This window comes from Galeopterus variegatus, unplaced genomic scaffold, assembly GCF_000696425.1.
Source record: "Galeopterus variegatus unplaced genomic scaffold, G_variegatus-3.0.2 Scaffold6204, whole genome shotgun sequence".
Classification (NCBI taxonomy): Eukaryota; Metazoa; Chordata; class Mammalia; order Dermoptera; family Cynocephalidae; genus Galeopterus; species Galeopterus variegatus.
The window spans coordinates 1-19,256 of NW_007732315.1; the positions used below are offsets into that span (position 1 = coordinate 1).

Sequence of the window (19,256 nt, forward strand, 5' to 3'; positions counted from 1 at the left end):
GAATACACCTCGAAATTTGTCAAACTTCCATATTTATATATCTATATATGTATATAAGAGCCTTCTTTCATAGCACTTGATGATATCCAACGTTTTTACATATATTATTATTTAAATACGGGTTTTAAATATATATGAATGGCAATTCCAGGGCAATATTGTGGGATAATTCTGCCCTCTTGTGGCCATATCTGTGTATTACAACGACACACAGCTACACCAAACCAACCGCCAGAAAGGGGAAAACAGTAGCAGCACAAAAATCTATCCAAAAAAGTGAGCTGCAGGGCAAAAGCCAAAGCCCAATCAGTGCCTTGCCAATAAGTGCCTTTCAACTCACTGGGGCAGGGGACAGAGAGGGAACAATAATTGAGTCACTTAGAGGCTTTCTCAAATAGGGACACTGCAGGTCAGCCCCACTTTAAGAAAGGTGATGAACTGAGATCTGAATGTACAGAATGAATCGTGTTTTGAGGGGACGATTCACAGCATGAAAGGATTCTCCTGTTTGCCGCAGGATTCACTTGTGCATTTTAATCTGATTTATAAATATATATGTATGGTAACTATATATTCAACATATATATACCCATAAGTTCACATACCCATAAGAAAAACAGAATTAAAAGATAATACAAATCTTCCTATGAACTTTTTGAAGGCCCCTCGCATATATTGAATATATATAGAGAATTTATGCCGAAATTTAGGATCATAACACAACCATAAGAGTAACATTTTTATGACATCAAAAACGGAGAAAGACTTAATAATCCTGGGCCAAAAGAGCACATGCACTTCTGTTTGGTAATAAGTGCAGTAATAATAACAGCTGGAATGGATGGAGTATTGTTTTAAGTGCTTTTCATGGATTTCCTTTTAATGTCACAAAGATCACATAAAGTGGGTACTTTTATCGTCACCATTTACAGACTAGGACAATAAAACTCAGAGACATTAGACCACTTGCCTAAAGTCACACAGCAAGTAAGCAGTGGAGCCAGGGTTTGAACCCAGGTAGTCTCACTTGGGTGCTTTTTCCATACTGCCATTTCCATAACAGAAAGGGGACCTCTGGTGGACACAAACACAAACTGCAGACAGAGAACTGGAACCCCAGCTCCACCCCCACTCCCTGGCTGGTGACCTTGAACTCAAGATTCTCATAGGTCAAGGTAAGAGCCAAAACTCAGGTTCCTGCAGGCCAAGTAAATATAAATGAGCAAAGTGGTGAACCAAAGGGCACGGGCACATGAGGAACCCAAAGAGACAGCAGATCCATTTCATTGCTGCCAGACAGGAATTCAGTACAGTGTGGTCAGCAATTCTAATTTTTCAAGTGAAAAACGAAAAGCCAGAGATCTGAGATTTTTAGGCAAACTCTTTCAGTTTTTTAAATATTGGCTCAAAATACATTTTTGAGTATTGTATCAGCCAAAGAAAAAATGTCTGCTTATCAGATACACCTTGAGGGCCACCAGTTTTCAACCCCTGGTCTAGAAGACTTGTTTCTGCCTCACCTGCTCCATAGGTGGTGCTTAATAAATAAATGATCCCAAAAGCCTCTGAAAAGTGTGCCAGGCCATGCAAATATACTGTCTGTATGTATACAGGACCTTTCATCCTAAAGGTATACACAAGAAACCCTGTCTTGGCCCCCTGGCCATGCTGGGAATGAAATAAGGGCATACAGAATAGTGCGCCATCTTGTGTGCATATGTGAGATGGGGTGGGGATGGGGGGATGGAGGAATGTGGGGGTGCTGCATTAGCTCAGGATTGTTAGATCCGGTGGGATCAGGTGAGATTCTTGTCCTTGGGGACAAGATCTAAAAAAGAGAGAGGCTCTTCAAGCAGGAAGCGAGAGTACCTAGAGAAAGGGCTCTTGGACCCAAGGCATTGGGGTGGGGGCACACCCTCTTCTGCCCAGCTCGGGGAGGCCCCAGCAACAAGAAAGTGAGGAGAAAGCAGAGTGCCTCCCACCTGACGCTCCAGAGTCCATCTAACCTGGCTTCTCCTGCTAGCCCCACCCACCACTAGCTGGACCAGACACTTCATCCCTGAGCCTCGATTTCTCACTCTGTATAATGGGGGTAACAGGCATACCTACCCAAAATGGTGTTGTGAGAAGTCTGAACAGTCTCAACAGTTGAGGTCCTTCCTGCAAAGCCCTTAGTACAATGCCTGGCATCAAAGATTCAGTCATATGAGCTGGTTTTATTAGGAATAGCTCAGCCCCATCACAGGAAACAGTGGGTTCCTGGGATCTCAGAGGGTAGGGAAATCTCACTATCCATGTGACCTTAAGGATGTGGACACAAGACATCAGGGCTCCAGCTTAGTTTTGCTATTGGAAAACCTGTAACTTTCAAAATTTTCAACAGCAGCAGCAATAACAACAACTATATGCTAACATTTACTGAGTGCTATTTGGTGCCAGACTATAAGAATCACCTGAACATTTTATAAGAATCACCTCATCTTATGCCAGCTACTCAAGAAGAGGGGGCAATCATTATCCCCATTTAACAGATGAGAAGACTAAGGCTCTAAGGCTATGCTCTACAATACGGCAGCCACCAGCCACATTAATTAACATGAAATACAAATAACAATTCAGTTCCTCAGTTACACACACTAACAACAATTCAGGTGCCCAGTAGCCACAAGTGGCTGGTGGCTATCACATCAGAAAGCACAGATATAAAATACTTCCATCATAGCAGAAATTTCCATTGGACAGTGCTGTTCTAACAGGTAAAGTGATTTGATCAAAGTGACTCCATTTATAAGTGGCAGAGCTGAAAGAGGTCTAACTGACTCCAGAACCACACTCTAATGATGTCATTTGGACAGCATCAGAGATCCTGCATGCCTTCATCCAATACAGATTTATGGAGGGCCTACTATGTGCCAGGGACTCTGCTGGGCACAGCCAAAAACCTGCTGCCCAAGGAGCAGCAGAGGGGGTGACCACTGGCAGGTAAGGGGCAGGGGTAACAAGGTGCCTCAGGTCACCTCCAGGACTTCCTTGCGCACGTCGACAATCCGGAACCAGTGCCGGACCTGGGGGAAGCCATCCAGCTCTGCGTTGCGTTCCTGCAGGGCCACCTTCTTTTTGCAGGACAGCTGCCGGCTGAAGTATTTCACCAGCTTGCTCTGAGGAGACACAGACAAGGACATGGGACACATCTCAGAGACACTGTCAAAAGGTGAGAGCAAGAATCCCTACGACCTACCCTCCCACCCAAACCCCATCCAACTTTGTATTTCAAAGACTGGTTCGACTACATTGAGATTCAGTTTTCCACCCATCTCCACACTAAAAGAGAGGTGCACCATCCTGGTGAAGATCGGCAATCAGGCGGGCCCCAACATTTTTTGGGGGGGACATGCATTGGGACCACTTTAGTGGAGGGCTTTTTGGCTGTATCCATGTACATTTCAATTACACGTAGTCTTTGACCCAACGATTCACTTCTAGGAACTCATCCTGCAGACACCCATCCTATGCAAAATGACTGTGTACAAGGTTATTTTGTTACAGTTCTGTTTGCAGTGGCAAAAGATTGCAAACACCCCGACGCTCCATCAGTAGAAAACTCATTACATAAATGGCACAACAGCCACACAAAGGAACCCTATGCAGCTATAAATAAAATGATGAAGTACGCTGTGTGCTGATACAGAACAGTCTCCACGATACATGCTGATAAATAAAAATAAATGCTCTCCCATTCACGGGGGAAATGTTTCCATGTGTATACCTTTGCAAATGCAAAGACTCTTTCTGAAAGAATTCCCAGTCCTCTAGGGAAGGCAAGTGGGTGGGTGGGGAATGGAGGGGGGAGAAATATTTTTAAACCTTTTTCTACTGTTTGTCCTATTGCAAGTACTCACATATTAACAAATACTTTTAGAATAAGGTGGACCTAAATCGGTGCTTCTGGGGGAAGAACCATGACATGAAACAGGATGGTTTTTTATTGATAGTTTTATAAACACTAACAACATTCACAAAAGAAAGGCAATACATGTGTCCCCAAGCAGAGAGAAAAATAGGGACAAATAAACCCCAGACTTCTAACTTGGGACAGGGAGACTCTATAGAGGAGGGGAGAAAAAAAATGTTTTGCATTGTTTCAATAGTTACCCAGAGTATATTATCATCTTTGTAATTTAAAATACACTTAATGAAGATAATTAAATGAAACAAAATTTAAATCCTTAGGTATGTAGATGCCTGTAGCATTTCCAAGTACAGTCAACCATCATTCATCAAGAACACCGTCTTGGGATTCTAGCATCACAAAATTCAGAGCCAGAGAGGACTATAGTGGGCTTATGTTGCTTCTGCCTACCTGGTCTCCATTCCCTCTTTTCCTGAAAAGAACATTTTAACTTTCTTTTGGGGAAAAGAAAGTTCTTTGGCTTTCAGTCCATATGGCTCACATGAGGCTGGTCACTCCCTGGCTGCAGGACGGACACATGACCCAGGCATGACCACACCTGCCATCTGAGGCCCTGAATTGAGCACGGAGACCAGATACCCCTGGACTCTGCAGTGATATCATCAGCCAATAAGTTCCTCTTCAGTAGTATTGGGGTTTTGTTTGTTTGTTTGTTTTTTGCTTAAGCTGGAGCGAGTTGGGTTTCTGTAGCTAAAGCATCCTGACTCACAGCGAAATTAAAGGACATCTAGTCCACTGTCCTTGAGGGAGTCTTCACATCCCTGGTGTGTTGGTCTCCTATGGCTGCTGGAACAAATGATCACAAACTTGGTGGCTTAAAACTCAAATTTTTTATCTGGCAGTTCTGGAGATCAAAAGTCCAAAGTCAGTCTCCCTGAGCTAAAATCGCGATGTCAGCAGGGCTGGTTTGTTCTGGAGGCTCTAGGGGAGAATGTTTTCTTGCTTTTTTAGCTTTTAGAAGCTGCATGCATTCCTTGGCTCCTGGCACCTCCCCATATAACTAACTTCTTGCTTCCACTGTCCCATCTCCTACTGACTCTGATCTACTGCCTCCCAGATAAACTGCTCCTAAAATTTTAACCCACCTAAACTGTCAGATAAGAAATATTTGTTGTTTTAGGATGCTGAGTTTCAGGGCGATTTGTTAAAACAGCAATAAATAACTAATACAAAGGATCAAATCCCATTCAAACTTATAATGAGAAAAAAGAGCAGAATAATATTCCTACAGACAATGAAAGCACACTAGAAAAGTACATTTGCAAAGCAGAACAAAACCGTAAACTACTATTGCAAAACTCTGCAAAAGACATTAAGAAGATGATACGAGATCTGAAAAAACAAATCAGAATCAGAAAATCACAAAAATGAAGTATCAGAACTCAGGAAAGGATTACAAATAAAAGGAAAAGTGTATTCATTAAGATACCCAGATGATGAGTAAGAAAACTTGTTACAAAAAAGAAATAAATGAGATCTTTGCAAGGCAGGCAGCAGAGCTAGGGTGAAAAGGCAGCCCAGCAGGGGTCAGGACCCATGAGCAGAGCATCCAAGCAAGGCAGTGGCCCTGTGCAGTTAGGAGATCAGCTAAATGCAGAAGATGGAGCAAGTAAAGAAATATACTGAGATTATTTTATCACCAAGAAGAGCCATATAAATGGAAAAAGAGAAAAAACTAGAATAAATCCTCTGGTGTTGGATTAGGATTAGGGGTATTCATTACCAATACACAGAGATATAAAAACAAATGTCACTGTAAATGTGCATATGAATGTATACATATGTGCATTGCACATACATAAATATATTACCTAGGCATCCCACTCAGGGGGCTGGAAATGATAACACCCCAATATCAATAAGCACACTGGGGACCCAGATGTTGGCTCCTAAATACCATTTTCCACTCAGAGGAACTAGCTCTCCCTAGAAAAATGGCTAATTCCAGGGTTGGAGCAGGAAAGCAAGAGTGTGGAAAATTATGTTGTGCCAGAAAGTGAGGAAGTGCTCAATGATGGGGACCTGTCAAAGTATATTTCTTTTGTGTGGTTTTCTGCACCTATGTAAAGAAAACAGTTAAAAACAAGTAGGAAAATAAAGACAGACATGAGAGTTCTACAGATATCTCAGCTGAGAGTTCTGTGCTGAAGAACCAATAGGTCAGACCCTACTCATTCAGAAACAAATTAGAGGGGAAAAAATATTCTTTTTGATATTTTCTATTCTAAAACTCTAAATTGGGATTCCAAATGAAAAATGTTCAAGTACATTAGCTGAACACGTGAATACTGTTCTGCCATAGCAATGGGACACAGGCTTATCAAGAATGGCAACTTCCAATTGATTAGTAAGATGAGTAAAATTAATTTTAACTTAAAAACCATTTAAAATTTTTGATTATGTTGCTAAATGTCCTCAAAAGTCTTGCTAAAAAATTTTTTTAAAGGTTCATTGAGTTATATAGGTTAATGCTCAAAGATCTCACTATGGTAAAAAGATGACCAATTCCATCTATGTATTTTAAAGAAAATTCATTTATGTAGCTTCCTTGAAAGTTTTATAAATAAAGCACAATGAATTTTACATTATTTATCAGATGCAGAACTCAGAAACTTGTACCTTTATGGGGGATGGAGGTCTACCCAAAAGGATGAGTTCTGGGCTATATCAGTTTGCAAGGGCTAATGTAACAAAACACCACAAATTGGGTGGTTGGAACAGCAAAAATTTATTGTCTCACAGTTCTGGAAGCTAGAAGTCTGAGACTAAGGTGTCAGCAGGGACATGCTCTCTCTGTAGACCCTAGAGAAGGATCTGCTCCAGATCTCTCTCCAAGCTTCTGGTAGTTCCTTGGCTTGTGGCACCAGAACTCGACTCTTCACATAGCATTCTCCCTGAGTGCATGTGTGTTCAAATTTCCCCCTTTATATATATGACACCAGTTATATTAGATTAAGAGGCCACCTTACTCCCATATGACCTCATATTAGCTAATTATATCTGTAGTGACCCTATTTCCAAATAAGGTCACATTTGGAATGGGGTTAGGACTTTAACATATGAATTTTGGAGGAACATAATTCAAACAATAACATGGACCTTTAAAAGACACCAAGCAAGAATGAATCAGAAACCACCGCAATGTGACTCTCTTTCTGGAAGGATGCTGCACTCATGCTAGCTCCAGATGCATGACTAGATTTCCCCATTATGGGAAGCAAGTCAAGGGACAGGGCAGGGCCAGGGCCATGGCTGGTAGGAAATTAAGCACTTTAAAAAGAAGCCAGCCCCTAGGCAAAATTCTTTATATGCTAAATCATCTAACTGCTACTATTTGAAACAAGTACGGCCCACTTCTTCCTCTTATGTCTGTTCATCAGAGTCTTAATCTTCATTCAACCTACTGCCTTAAACACTTCATGTGGACAAGCGACACTTTTGGAGAACATGTGCCTGCTTTTCCTAAATCTTGTGGCTCAAGTCCCTCCAACACCAGTTACTTTTTCTTTTTTTAATAGAAATATATTGATTATACATATTTGTGAGGTACACAGTTATATTTCAATACATGTATGATGATCAGAGCAGGGTAATTAGCATTTTCATCTTTGCAAAACTTAATGATTTCTTTGTGATATGGACATTTAATCTCCTCTCTAGTTGCCTTTAATCTTGGATTTGCCAGTGGATTCTCAAACCCTATATCCAGGTACATCACCAACTCTGCTTTGGCTTCACACATTACCAGTGAGAGTGAAATTGATTTAATCTCTTGGTCGAATGTCCAAAATGGTAGCCCGCCAGTCTCGTGTGGCTAATTGAGCACTTAGAGTATGGTTCAGTTCAACTAAGAAACAGACTTTCTCATTTTATTTCATTTTACTTAATTTAATGGAAATTGAAAAACTGAAGCAGTGTAAAATGTTTTTCTGTTAAACAATTTTATTGTTTTGGTAGAATAATACTAACTTGAGATGTGTTGTAGGTGTAAAATACACACCAGATTTCAAAGACTTAGGAAAAAAAGAATGTAACATAACATTTTAATACTGGTTACACATTTAAGTGATAATATTTTGGATATATTGGCTAAAATAAAATAAATTATTAAAATTAATTTCATCTGTTTCTTTTTTAACATGGCTACTAGAAAATTTAAAATCACATGTGGCTCACATCTTTCACTCTCATTACATTTCTAACAAACAATGCTGCTTGTATATCTTAAAGAAACAACTAAGAATATTCATGAAGGTTTTGGTCCAAGTTGATAATAGCCATGAAAGACTGGAAACAATCCAACTTTTTGGCAATAGAGGATAATATAAATAAATTACAATGTATTTGTAAGATAGTTTACTATGAAAAATAATGCGGTAGATAGTTTTATAAAAATGTGTGTGTGTATAGATGCATAGAAAAAATTTGACAGGGTATATAAGAAAATGTTAGCAGTGGTTATTTCTGACGGCGAGATCATGGGTGACCTATTTTTTCGTTTGCTTCTCCACAGCAATATTAGAAAACACAATGTATATGTATTACCTGCTTATTAATAGAAAAATGTTATAATATTGTTAAAGGCTAGGTTTGGATATACTTGGCAACATATTTTAACACTGGTGCTGTCCAATGTCACTGAGAGTATGGGAGAACACTGAGAAAGCCACTGGAGGGCAATTTGCTTTGGTAGTCCCAAACAAAATTTGAATATTCACGCACTTTGATTCCAGGAATCTCGCTTCTGGAAATCCACCCTATAGAAATCCTTACACGTGTGTACACAAGGTAAAAGGCTACCCAGCTATTGCAGCACAGTTTGTGATTTTTTTTTTTTGTCTTTTGTCTTTTTCCGTGTCCGGCAACGGATCGCAACCCTCAGTGTTGCCCCCGTACTGGACCGGCGACCGGCAACGGGATCGCAACCCTAGGTGTTGCTCCCGCCCCTCGCTCAGCCAGTGAGCGGGAACCGGTCTGTATGTGGGATCTGAACCCTTGGGCGGGAGTGCTGCTGCACTTCCCAAGCGGCGCACTATCCAGTGCGCCACCGGGCTGGCCCCAGTTTGTGATTTTAAAAACTTAAAAACAATTTTTAAAAAGGTACATGAACAGAAATGCTACATATTAATAAGTTACAGCACATCTACAAAATGAATACTATATAAACTTTTTTTAAATGAGATAGATGAATACACATTTATTTGGGAAAATCTCCAAGCTTTTCATCTCCAGGGGAAAAGCAAATTACAAAAGACACTGTACAATATGATTGCATTTATATTTTTAAAAACTATATGTGTGTTAATAATATGTTTAGGGCCGACCCCGTGGCGCACTCGGGAGAGTGCGGCGCTGGGAGCGCAGTAGCGCTCCTGCCGCGGGTTCGGATCCTATATAGGGATGGCCCTGGTGCGCTCACTGGCTGAGCACGGTGCAGCCGTTCACAAAAAAGACAAAATAATAATAATAATAATAATATATGTTTAGAAAAACATATGGCAAAATACAGCAAACTGTTACAGTAAACATGGGCATGGGGTGAAGAGGGGTGTTTACTTTTTACTATACACATATATTGTCTTAATTTTTATAATAAGCACATATTGCTTTGCTTTTGCAGGATTTAGGGGAAAAAATTTAATTTAAGACTTAGTTTACATACCCTGCCCACACTTTGCACATACCTAAACTTTGGTTCACTCATTCACTCAACAAATAATTACTAAGTGCCCACGGTATGCCAGACACTGTGCTAGGCTCTGGGGATTCAATAAAGAATATGACGAACCAAGAGTTTATCTTCTTTCTGATATTTTCAGTACAGAGCATCAAGGCCAATTCTGAATTTCTGAAAAGGATTTAGATATGAAACCTATATCTGACAGTTATCAACCTTTATATATATTCTAATAAATTTGAGGACGAAGAAGATCCTCTCGGGATTATAACTTTCATCATCATGTAGAAAAGAAGCTCATGCAATTAAAAGCCAAAGAGGTTTCAGACTCTGAGATAATGGCATTTTTAATAGCAGTACGTATGCCTAGAAAGCTTGTTTTCTTTGCACTGGTTTAAATTGAGGACTCAGTAATTGAAAAAAATAGAAAAACACAAGCTAAGAACAGAGAAAGAGGACTCAGCAGTTTAACCCTTCATTTTTCTTTTCTTTTTCATGCCACTATGTTGGAATAACAGGTGGTGTCAGGTACAGACCAGGAGCACCGGGCACTGAGTCAGGCTGCCTGGGCTCTGATCCCTGCTGCATTTACTCAGCAGCCAGACGACCTCAGGCGAGTTTCAAAACGGCTCTAAAGCTCAGGTTCCTTACCTGGAAAATGAGGGTTAAATTGTACCTACTTCCTAAGATTGCAGTGAGGAAAGAATCGTACACTGAGAATACCATAGCAATAGTGCTTGTTTTGTGTTTATATGAACTCACAAGCATCTTCAACAATTAGGTGGGGAGTTTCACCCCAAAGCCACTGACAAACAGTATCAGAAAAAGTATTTTTTAAAAACCAAAATTAATCCATTTGGGAGTACAAAACTATGGACAGGAAGAATAGGTTCTGGTGTTCTAGGCTGATGATAGCTAATATTATTGTATTGTATATTTCTAAATACCTAAAAAAGAGGATCTTGAATGTAAGCACCACAAAGAAAAGATAAATGTTTAGGTGATGGATATGCTATCTACACTTAGTGAATCACTGTGCAATATATGCATGTATTGAGACAACACACCGTATCCTACAAATATGTACAATTAAAAAGAAAAAAAGAAAAAAGAAAGCATCACCATATTCAATGCTGTACCCCACAGACATGTAAAATCAACTATGCTCCAATAATTAATTAATTAATTAAAAATGGATATTTCTTGACATCAAAGGAAAAAATATTATCAATAACTCCCAAAATTAATCTGTTTTAAAATAAATAATAAACATTCTTTAAAAGCCAAATGTGGGGCCGGCCCGGTGGCGCACTGGATAGTGCGCCGCTTGGGAAGCGTGGCGGCACTCCCGCCCGAGGGTTCGGATCCCACATACAGACCGGTTCCCGCTCACTGGCTGAGCGAGGAGCGGGAGCAACACCGAGGGTTGCGATCCCATTGCCGGTCCCCGGTCCGGTACGGGGGCAACACTGAGGGTTGCGATCCGTTGCCGGACACGGAAAAAGACAAAAGACAAAAAAAAAAAAGCCAAATGTATCATTACAGTTTTTAAAAATACACATTAAAGTTATACTGCAAAAGAATGCATGTTTCGTTGGATAAAACACTGTTTTCCTAACTCATTATTTAAATACTTATTTTGAGGTTAATAGGATTTAATTTAAATCCATCCAACTTACAGAAATTACTTGAAAGTAATACAAGCTTACTTCATTAACAAGATCTATAAATTGGGCTTTTAGGTAAGTGGTTTTCCTCAGCCTTTTCTTCTGAATAAATAAGATTTTACTGTTTATTATTCTATACCTATATGTGCCTCACTGCATTTCAAATATTGCAAAAGAAATAAAGATCTGATGTCTTTTTTAAAAAATAATAACAATGCAGTATCAACTTCTTTAAAAAAAAAAAAAAAGCCAAAAAAACAGCCTGGTCAGTCAGTCAGTTAGCTAGAGTACGGTGTTGATAACACCAAGGTCAAGGGTTTGGATCCCCTTACTGGCCAGCCACCAAAAAATAAAAACAAAAACAAAACAAGAGAAAAAAAAAAAAGAAAAGAAAGCAATGTCAACTGGGAAACCAGTGACATCTATCTCATATTTTTAAAAATGTATTTGTCTCCCATTGGGGACTTGGGCGGATGTATTCAGTGCCACAGAATATTGAAAAATTGGGCTAAAACCAGAAGCTGAATGGCAGAAGCAGTGGAACCCTGGCACTGCCCTGCTTAAACACCCATTCTCAAGTAGCAGCGTTTCCCAGCTGCGGGTATCACTGATAGCTTGATGTGGTACCCAGGCGTGGCATTAAATAACATCATATTACCCAGCAAGCACGTTCTTCCCTGTCCAAATCTCTCTCCAGCCATCTGACTCTATCAAGGACATGGTCTCAGTTCAGTGATACTATGTCTTTAACAACTCTCTAACACTTGCTAATAATCTCCCTTTATAACAAAGAGCAGGACACAGACTCCGAGCCTTGGGCAGGTAACAACATGAAGCACAATTTAATGATATTTTTGTTTTCACTGTATTTATTCTCTCATTCTCCTTCCATTTACAGCAAGTGATACAAGCTTTCCACTGCAATTACATTGTATAAAATTTAATTTTTAAATACATGTATGTTAAAAACTTGAGTTGGTTTAAAGAAAATACACAGATATGGCAAAAAATGAGATGGTGGTATCAAACTGATAAGTTTAAGAAACTGTCCTGCAGAATGAAGTTCCAACTCCTTAGACTATTATTCAGGGCTCAGCTCTACTCCTGTTCTCCTTCCTGGCCTTATTCATTTCCATGCAATTCCCTAAACGCATCACCTCGGATGTCACCTCTCCATGCCTTTGCTCAGGCTCCTCCTACTTGGAAGTCCTTTCCACAGCCACCCGTGGTAGAGTGTAAAGATGACTGGAATCCTGCACCCATACCCTTCGCAATGTGACTTTGCAGTTAATTCACAAAGAGGCAGAGTCTATGTCCACACCTCCTAATCAGGTGTCCACGTGACTTGTCTCAGCCGATAGAAAGATGCCTGTGGGTTTCTAGTTGCTCTCTTGGATCTCTGCCATCTCCATGACAGTGTGTCCAGCTAGTCAGCTGAAAGACGAGACGACATAGAGCAAGAGTCAAGTTTTCCCAGACATCCCAGCCAAAGCCATCCTAGCTCCACTGGCAGCCAATTATTACCTGGCTGTTAGCTATAAGTGAGGCCATTCCAGAGCAGAAGAGCCACCAATCTGCCACTGACCCCAGATGCATGGCCAACAAATACTTCTAACTGACACATCACCCATCAACTCATGAGAATCTGACTGTTTCTCCAAAGCCCACTTTAAATGTCACCTCCTCCAGCAAATCCTTATAAATTCTTCCTTGGGGCTTTATCTATACATATTCTATTATAGAGGTTTTTTTTCACAGTTTTTCTTACATTATAATTGATTGACAATGAAGACATTGGATCCCTTAAAAGGTTAAAGAGCCCTTTCCAGATTTGGAAGAGTAAATGAAACACAGTTAACAATAAAAAGAAAAGTACCATTACTAAGCATGTTCCAGGCCCATGCTGAAGGTCTCATGCATCATCTCAATATATTCTTATATTTCCAGGAGAAAGATACTATCAAGATCTGCATCTTACTGATGAAGAAATTAGGTACAAAAATTAAAAAGATTTTAAAAAGTTATTAGATATTAAAAAGAAAGTTTGATAAACATTGGTGTAAACACTGTCACATGCCTTGAATAGGGTGTTGGAAAGGTCAGAGAAGATCCGTCTTTATCTTTTGCCTGACTGCTCCATAACTCAGAGCTGGTTGTGGAGAGATATCAGTACTTGGTATGTCTGTGTGATTGCTTGTTTCTAGAATGTCCTCCTCTCTGAAATTATTTGGAGGAGTTATTATTGTTCTGGGCCACTTTTTGATCACAGGACTACAGGCTAAGTAGATGGTCCTACTGTAACCTGTACTCAGCTGAATTCCAGAAGATTTTTTACAAAATATCAGTCTAAATAACATACAAAACCTTATATATATCTTGGTTGTCTCTAGTAACATCAAATTTGGTCCAAATCACATTGTTCCTTTGAAAGCTCTGGAGCCCAACAGTTACAAAACTATGCTATCTACCCTGATCGAATTATTGTACGCTATATGGATATATTGAAATAACATACTGTGCTCCACAAATTTGTACAAGTAAATGTCAAAATAAAAAGTAAAATAAATAAAAAATTAAATAAAAAGAAATTAGGCACAGAGAAATTAAGTCATTCACTCACAGTCACACAGCTAGTAAGTGTAGATCAAGCTCCAAACTCAGGTCTGATTTAAAAGTCCTAATGTTGTAGAAAGGATAACTTTATTTTAATTTACTTTAATTATTCCATAAACACATGCATATATTTTCCTTGTAAAAAAGAACATTTCAGATAAGGCCAAAGCTCCCTTTGACCACTCCTCCAGATGCACGTCCCCTTCTTCCTGGAGGTAACAGAGGTAACCACTGAGATTAGTTTGGGGCCCATCTTTCCAGACCTTTTTCTGCGCATCTGTGCATTTTTATACACACGTACAAACCTGTTGAAACTCTGCAGTGTGGTTTTATGTGTAACTTTCTTTTCTCTCACATGAACTGTATCATGCCACATTCATTTCTGTGCAGCCTACTTTTTCCACTCAGTAGTAAGCCTTGAGGATCTTTTCATGTTCGTTCATACAGATCTGCCTCATTCTTTTTAACATTCTGCATGAGGGATTCCTTTGATACCTGGGTCAAAAGCCCATGGTGAGAGCAGGTCTGAGGTCTCTGCTGAGAATATCTTTGTCAACTAGGATCAAGCATTTTCAGGAATAACAGCCACACAGCAGCCACTGTTTACTAAACACTTACAGTGTGCCTGGCGCTGCAGGTTAAGGGCTTTAAATATGATCATTCATTTTTAATCCATTCAACAATGCTGGCTGTAAGGCTGATATTCTGAACCCATTCTGTGAACAGCAAAACTGAGGCTTCAACTGGGTAAATCACTTGCCCAGGTTCATGGAGCTATTTAAGTGGGGAAGCCAGGGTTTAATCCCAAAGCTCCCTCTCTTTACCAGGATACTACACTATGAGTAGTTCATGGCTTCTTCCCATTGAACTGGAACTCCAAAAGTTGGACATCAACCCCTCAAGGACAGAGGAAAAGCCTCATTCATCTTAGAAAGCCTCCCAGGTGTTGTGGGAGGAGTAAGCTTCTGAACTGTGAGGCTTAGGCAAGTCACTTCAGCTCTCTGAGCCTCCACTTTCTTATCTGTAAAATGGGCGTATGTTGCCTTTCCTCACAGGCCTGCTGAGGCATCACATGAGATAACATCTGTGCAAAAGACAGACTGTGCAGAAGACACCCTCACACACTTGTGTCCTATCAGTTGAAGGACTTGGATTCTGGGGGAGGGTTCCAGGGTCACCCAGAGACTGGAATCCTGCATCTGCTTAGGATCTAGAATCTAGGAGTGTCCCAACTGTGATGCATTAGGAATGGGGGAAGCGGGTTTAGGAAGCAGAGGGAGTGAGGAAGAGAGATGGGGGTTGCGGCTGTGAGTTCCAGCCCTCCCCTTAAGGAAAAAGGGAACAAGAATCACCTCTGGAGATAAGAGTGTGACTAGTCTGAGCAAGCAAAAACTCAGAAAATGGCCCAGAGTGTGGAGCTGCACTGGGCAGAGATCGAGCAGTAGTTTCCAAATGCATACTCTGGAAATCAGCAGCTCTTTCCACCAATTTCCCAGGATTGATGCTGCAGAATAATCGTGGCTGTCAGGTAACAGGGATTTTCTCTAAGCCAAATGCTGTGATAAGCACTTCTTATGAATAATCTTATTTAATCCTCACAACAACCTGTGATATGGGTCCAATTCCTGCCCCCATTTTACAGAGGAGAAAATTGAGGTTATTCGACTTGCCCAAGATCATCAAGCTACTAAGTGGATGAACTGGGATTTGAACCCATGTCTAACAAACTCTTATGCAGTGACACACAAGGAACATCATGATCTATTGCTGCTGTGGTTTGAATGTTTGTCCTCTCCAAAGTTCATGTTGAAAATTAATCCCCATTGTAACAGAGGGAAATCTGACTATGGTATTTAAAAGGTGGGGCCTTTGAGAGGTGTTTAAGAGGGCTGTGTCGTCATGAATGGATTAATACACGCATGGATTAAGGCGTTAATGGATAAATGAGTTATGATGGGAGTAGACTGGTGGCTTTGCACAGAGAGGAAGAAAGCACGTGGACATGCTCAGCCCTCATGCCATGTGATGCCCTGCGCTGCCTCTGCAGAGAGTCTCCACCAGGAAGAAGACCCTCACCAGATGTGCCTCCTCAACCTTGGACTTCCCAGTCTCAGATCTATAAGAAATAAATTTATTTTCTTTGTAGATTACCCAACTTCAGGTATTCTGTTATCAATGACAGAAAACAGACGAAGACAATTGCCAAGTGAAACAATATAGCAGCCAAAACAACGGGTATAGTATACTCCCATTTTCTGAATATAAAATGCAGAGACTAGAAAGAAATTCAAAATGTGAGCAACTACATCTCTGGGTTATTGCAGCTATTTGCTTATTTCTGTGCATCTGTATCTTATACTTTTTCTATAAGCTTGAATTACCTATATGATGATTAGTTACAAATCTCATGAAAGTCAGACATTTGCCAACAATACAGACACATGGGTCATTTTGAATGTCAGCCACCTCGTTAAACAAGTTTTATTTTATTTATTTTTTTATTTTAACTTATCAGTATACACTGTAGTTGATTTTCGTGTCCCTTTACCAGTCCCTCTTTCCCCCCCTCCTTCTCCCCCCCCCCATCAACATCCTATCTGTTCACTTGTCTTAACAAGTTCAAGGAAATGTGATGTTTGTATCTTCTCTGCCCCCCCCACTGTTTATTTGTTTGTATATTTATTTATTCATATATTTTTAGCTCCCACAAATAAGTGAGAACTTGTGGTATTTCTCTTCTGTGCCTAACTTGTTTCACTTGATATAATTTTCTCTAAGCCCACCCATGTTGTTGCAAATGGTAGTATTTCATTCTTTTTTATAGCAGAGTAGAATTCCATTGTGTAGATGTACCACAGTTTCCGTATCCACTCATCTGATGATGAACATTTGGGCTGGTTTCAACTCTTGGCTATTGTAAATAGTGCTGCAATAAACATGGGAGTACAGGTATCCCTTCAACATGATGATTTCCATTCTTCTGAGTATATACCCAGCAGTAGAATAGCTGGATCATATGGCAGATCTTTCTGTAATTGTTTGAGGAAACTCCATACCATTTTCCATAAAGGCTGCACCATTTTGCAGTCCCACCAACAATGTATGAGAGTTCCTTTTTCTCTGCAACCTCACCAGCATTTATCGTTCTGTCTTTTGGATATTAGCCATCATAACTGAAGTGAGATGGTATCTCAAAGTGGTTTTGATTTGCATTTCCTGAATGCTGAGTGATGTCGAGCAGTTTTTCATGTGTCTGTTGGCCATACATATATGTTCCTTTGAAAAATGCCTATTCAGATCCTTTGCCCATTTTTAATTGGGTTTTTTTGTTTGGTTGTTGTTGTTGTTGTTGTTGTTGTTGTTGTTGTTTTGCTGTAAAGTTGTTTGAGTTCCTTGTATATTCTGGATATTAATCCTTTGTCAGAGATATACTTTGCAGATATTTTCTCCCACTCTGTTGGGTGTCTTTTCACTCTGTTAATTGTTTCTTTTGCTGTGCAGAAGATTTTTAGTTTGATATAATCCCATTTGTTTATTTTTCTTTTGGTTGCCTGTGGTTTTGGGGTCATATTCATGAAGTCTGTACCCAATCCTATTTTCTGGAGTGTTTCCCCTATGTTTTCTTTAAGGAGTTTTATTGTTTCAGGATGTATATTTAATTCTTTAATCCACTTTGAGTTGATTTTGGTATGTGGTGAAAGGTATGGGTCTAGTTCATTCTCCTACATATGAATATCCAATTTTCCCAGCACCATTTGCTGAAGAGGCAGTCTCTTCCCCAGTGTTTAGGCGTGGTGCCTTTGTCAAAGATCAGATGGCTGTAGGTGTATGGGTTGATTTCTGGATTCTCTATTCCAATCCATTGATCTGTGTGTCTGTTTTTATGCCAGCACCATGCTGCTTTGGTTATTATAGCTTTGCAGTATAGTTTAAAGTCAGGTAGTGTTATGCCTCCAGCTTTATTTTATTTTATTTTATTTTATTTTTGGCTCAGGATTTCTTTGGCTATTTGTGGACTTTTGCTATTCCATATAAATGTCAGGATGGCTTTTTCCATTTCTGAGAAAAATGGCATTGGAATTTTGATAGGAATTGCATCAAATCTGTAGATCACTTTGGGTAGTATGGACATTTTCACAATGTTAATTCTACCTATCCAAGAGCATAGGATATCTTTCCATCTTTTTGTGTCCTCCTTAATTTCTGTCAACAGTGGTTTGTAGTTCTCATCGTAGAGATATTTCACAACCTTGGTTATCTTTATTCCTAAGTGTTTTGGTTTTTTGGTGGCTATTGTAAATGGGCTAGCTTCCTTGATTTTTTTTCTACATGTTTGCTGTTGGAGTATAGAAATGCTACTGATTGATTTTTGTGTGTTGATTTTGTATCCTGCAACTTTGCTGAAATCATTTATCAACTCTAAGAGGTTTTTTTGTAGAGGCTTAAAGCTGTTCAATATATAGGATCTGCAAAGAGGGACAGTTTGACTTCATCTTTTCCAATCTGGATGACCTTTATTTCCTTCTCTTCTTTGATTGCTCTGGCTAGTACTTCTAACACTATGTTGAATAGGAGTGGTGAGAGTGGGCATCCATGTCTAGGTCCCATTCTTAAGGGAAAAGCTTTCAGCTCTTCCCTATTCAGGGTGATATTGGCAGTGAGCTTATCATATATGGCTTTAATTGTGTTGAGATACTTTCCATCTATACCTAACTTGTAGAGGATCTTTATCATGAATGAATGTTGAATTTTGTCAAATGCTTTTTCAGTGTCTACAGAGATGATCATATGGTTTTTGCCTTTGGTATTATTGATGTGGTGCATCACATTCTTTGATCTGCATATGTCGAACCAACCTTGCATCCCTGGGATGAATCCCACTTGATCATGGTGCATAATTTTGTGTATGTGTTGCTGTATTTGTTAGCTAGTATTTTAATGAGATTTTTGTGTCTATATTCATCAAGGATATTGGCCTGTAGTTTTTTTTTGTTGTATCTTTGTCTGGTTTTGGTATTAGGGTGATGTTTGCCTCATAGAATGAGTTTGGAAGAATGGCCTCTGTTTCAATCTTTTGGAATAGTTTTTAGAGAACTGGTATCAATTCCTCTTTGAATGTTTGGTAAAATTCTGCAGTGAACACATTTGGTCCTGGGCTTTTCTTTGTTGGGAGCCTTTTGATAACAGCTTCAATATCTTTTATTGTTATTGGTCTGCTCAGATTTTCTACATATTCTTGGATCAGTTTTGGTAGTTTATGTGTGTCCAGAAATTTATCCATTTCCTCCAGATTTTCAAATTTGTTGGCATATAGTTGTTTATAGTAGTC

The 19,256-nt window shown here is 39.6% G+C and overlaps 1 protein-coding gene across 1 annotated transcript in view; it reads right to left on the reverse strand.

The window, feature by feature from the left end:
- Positions 1 to 3,017: 3,017 nt before the first annotated feature.
- Positions 3,018 to 19,256, reverse strand: part of LOC103605975 (kinase suppressor of Ras 2-like) — a gene marked incomplete at its 3' end in the record, with an annotated part of 123,086 nt that continues 106,847 nt past the window's right edge. The window contains exon 2 of the mRNA XM_008590574.1: positions 3,018 to 3,158. Within this exon, the coding sequence (XP_008588796.1) occupies positions 3,018 to 3,158 (141 nt within the window). The remainder of the gene's footprint in view (positions 3,159 to 19,256) is intronic.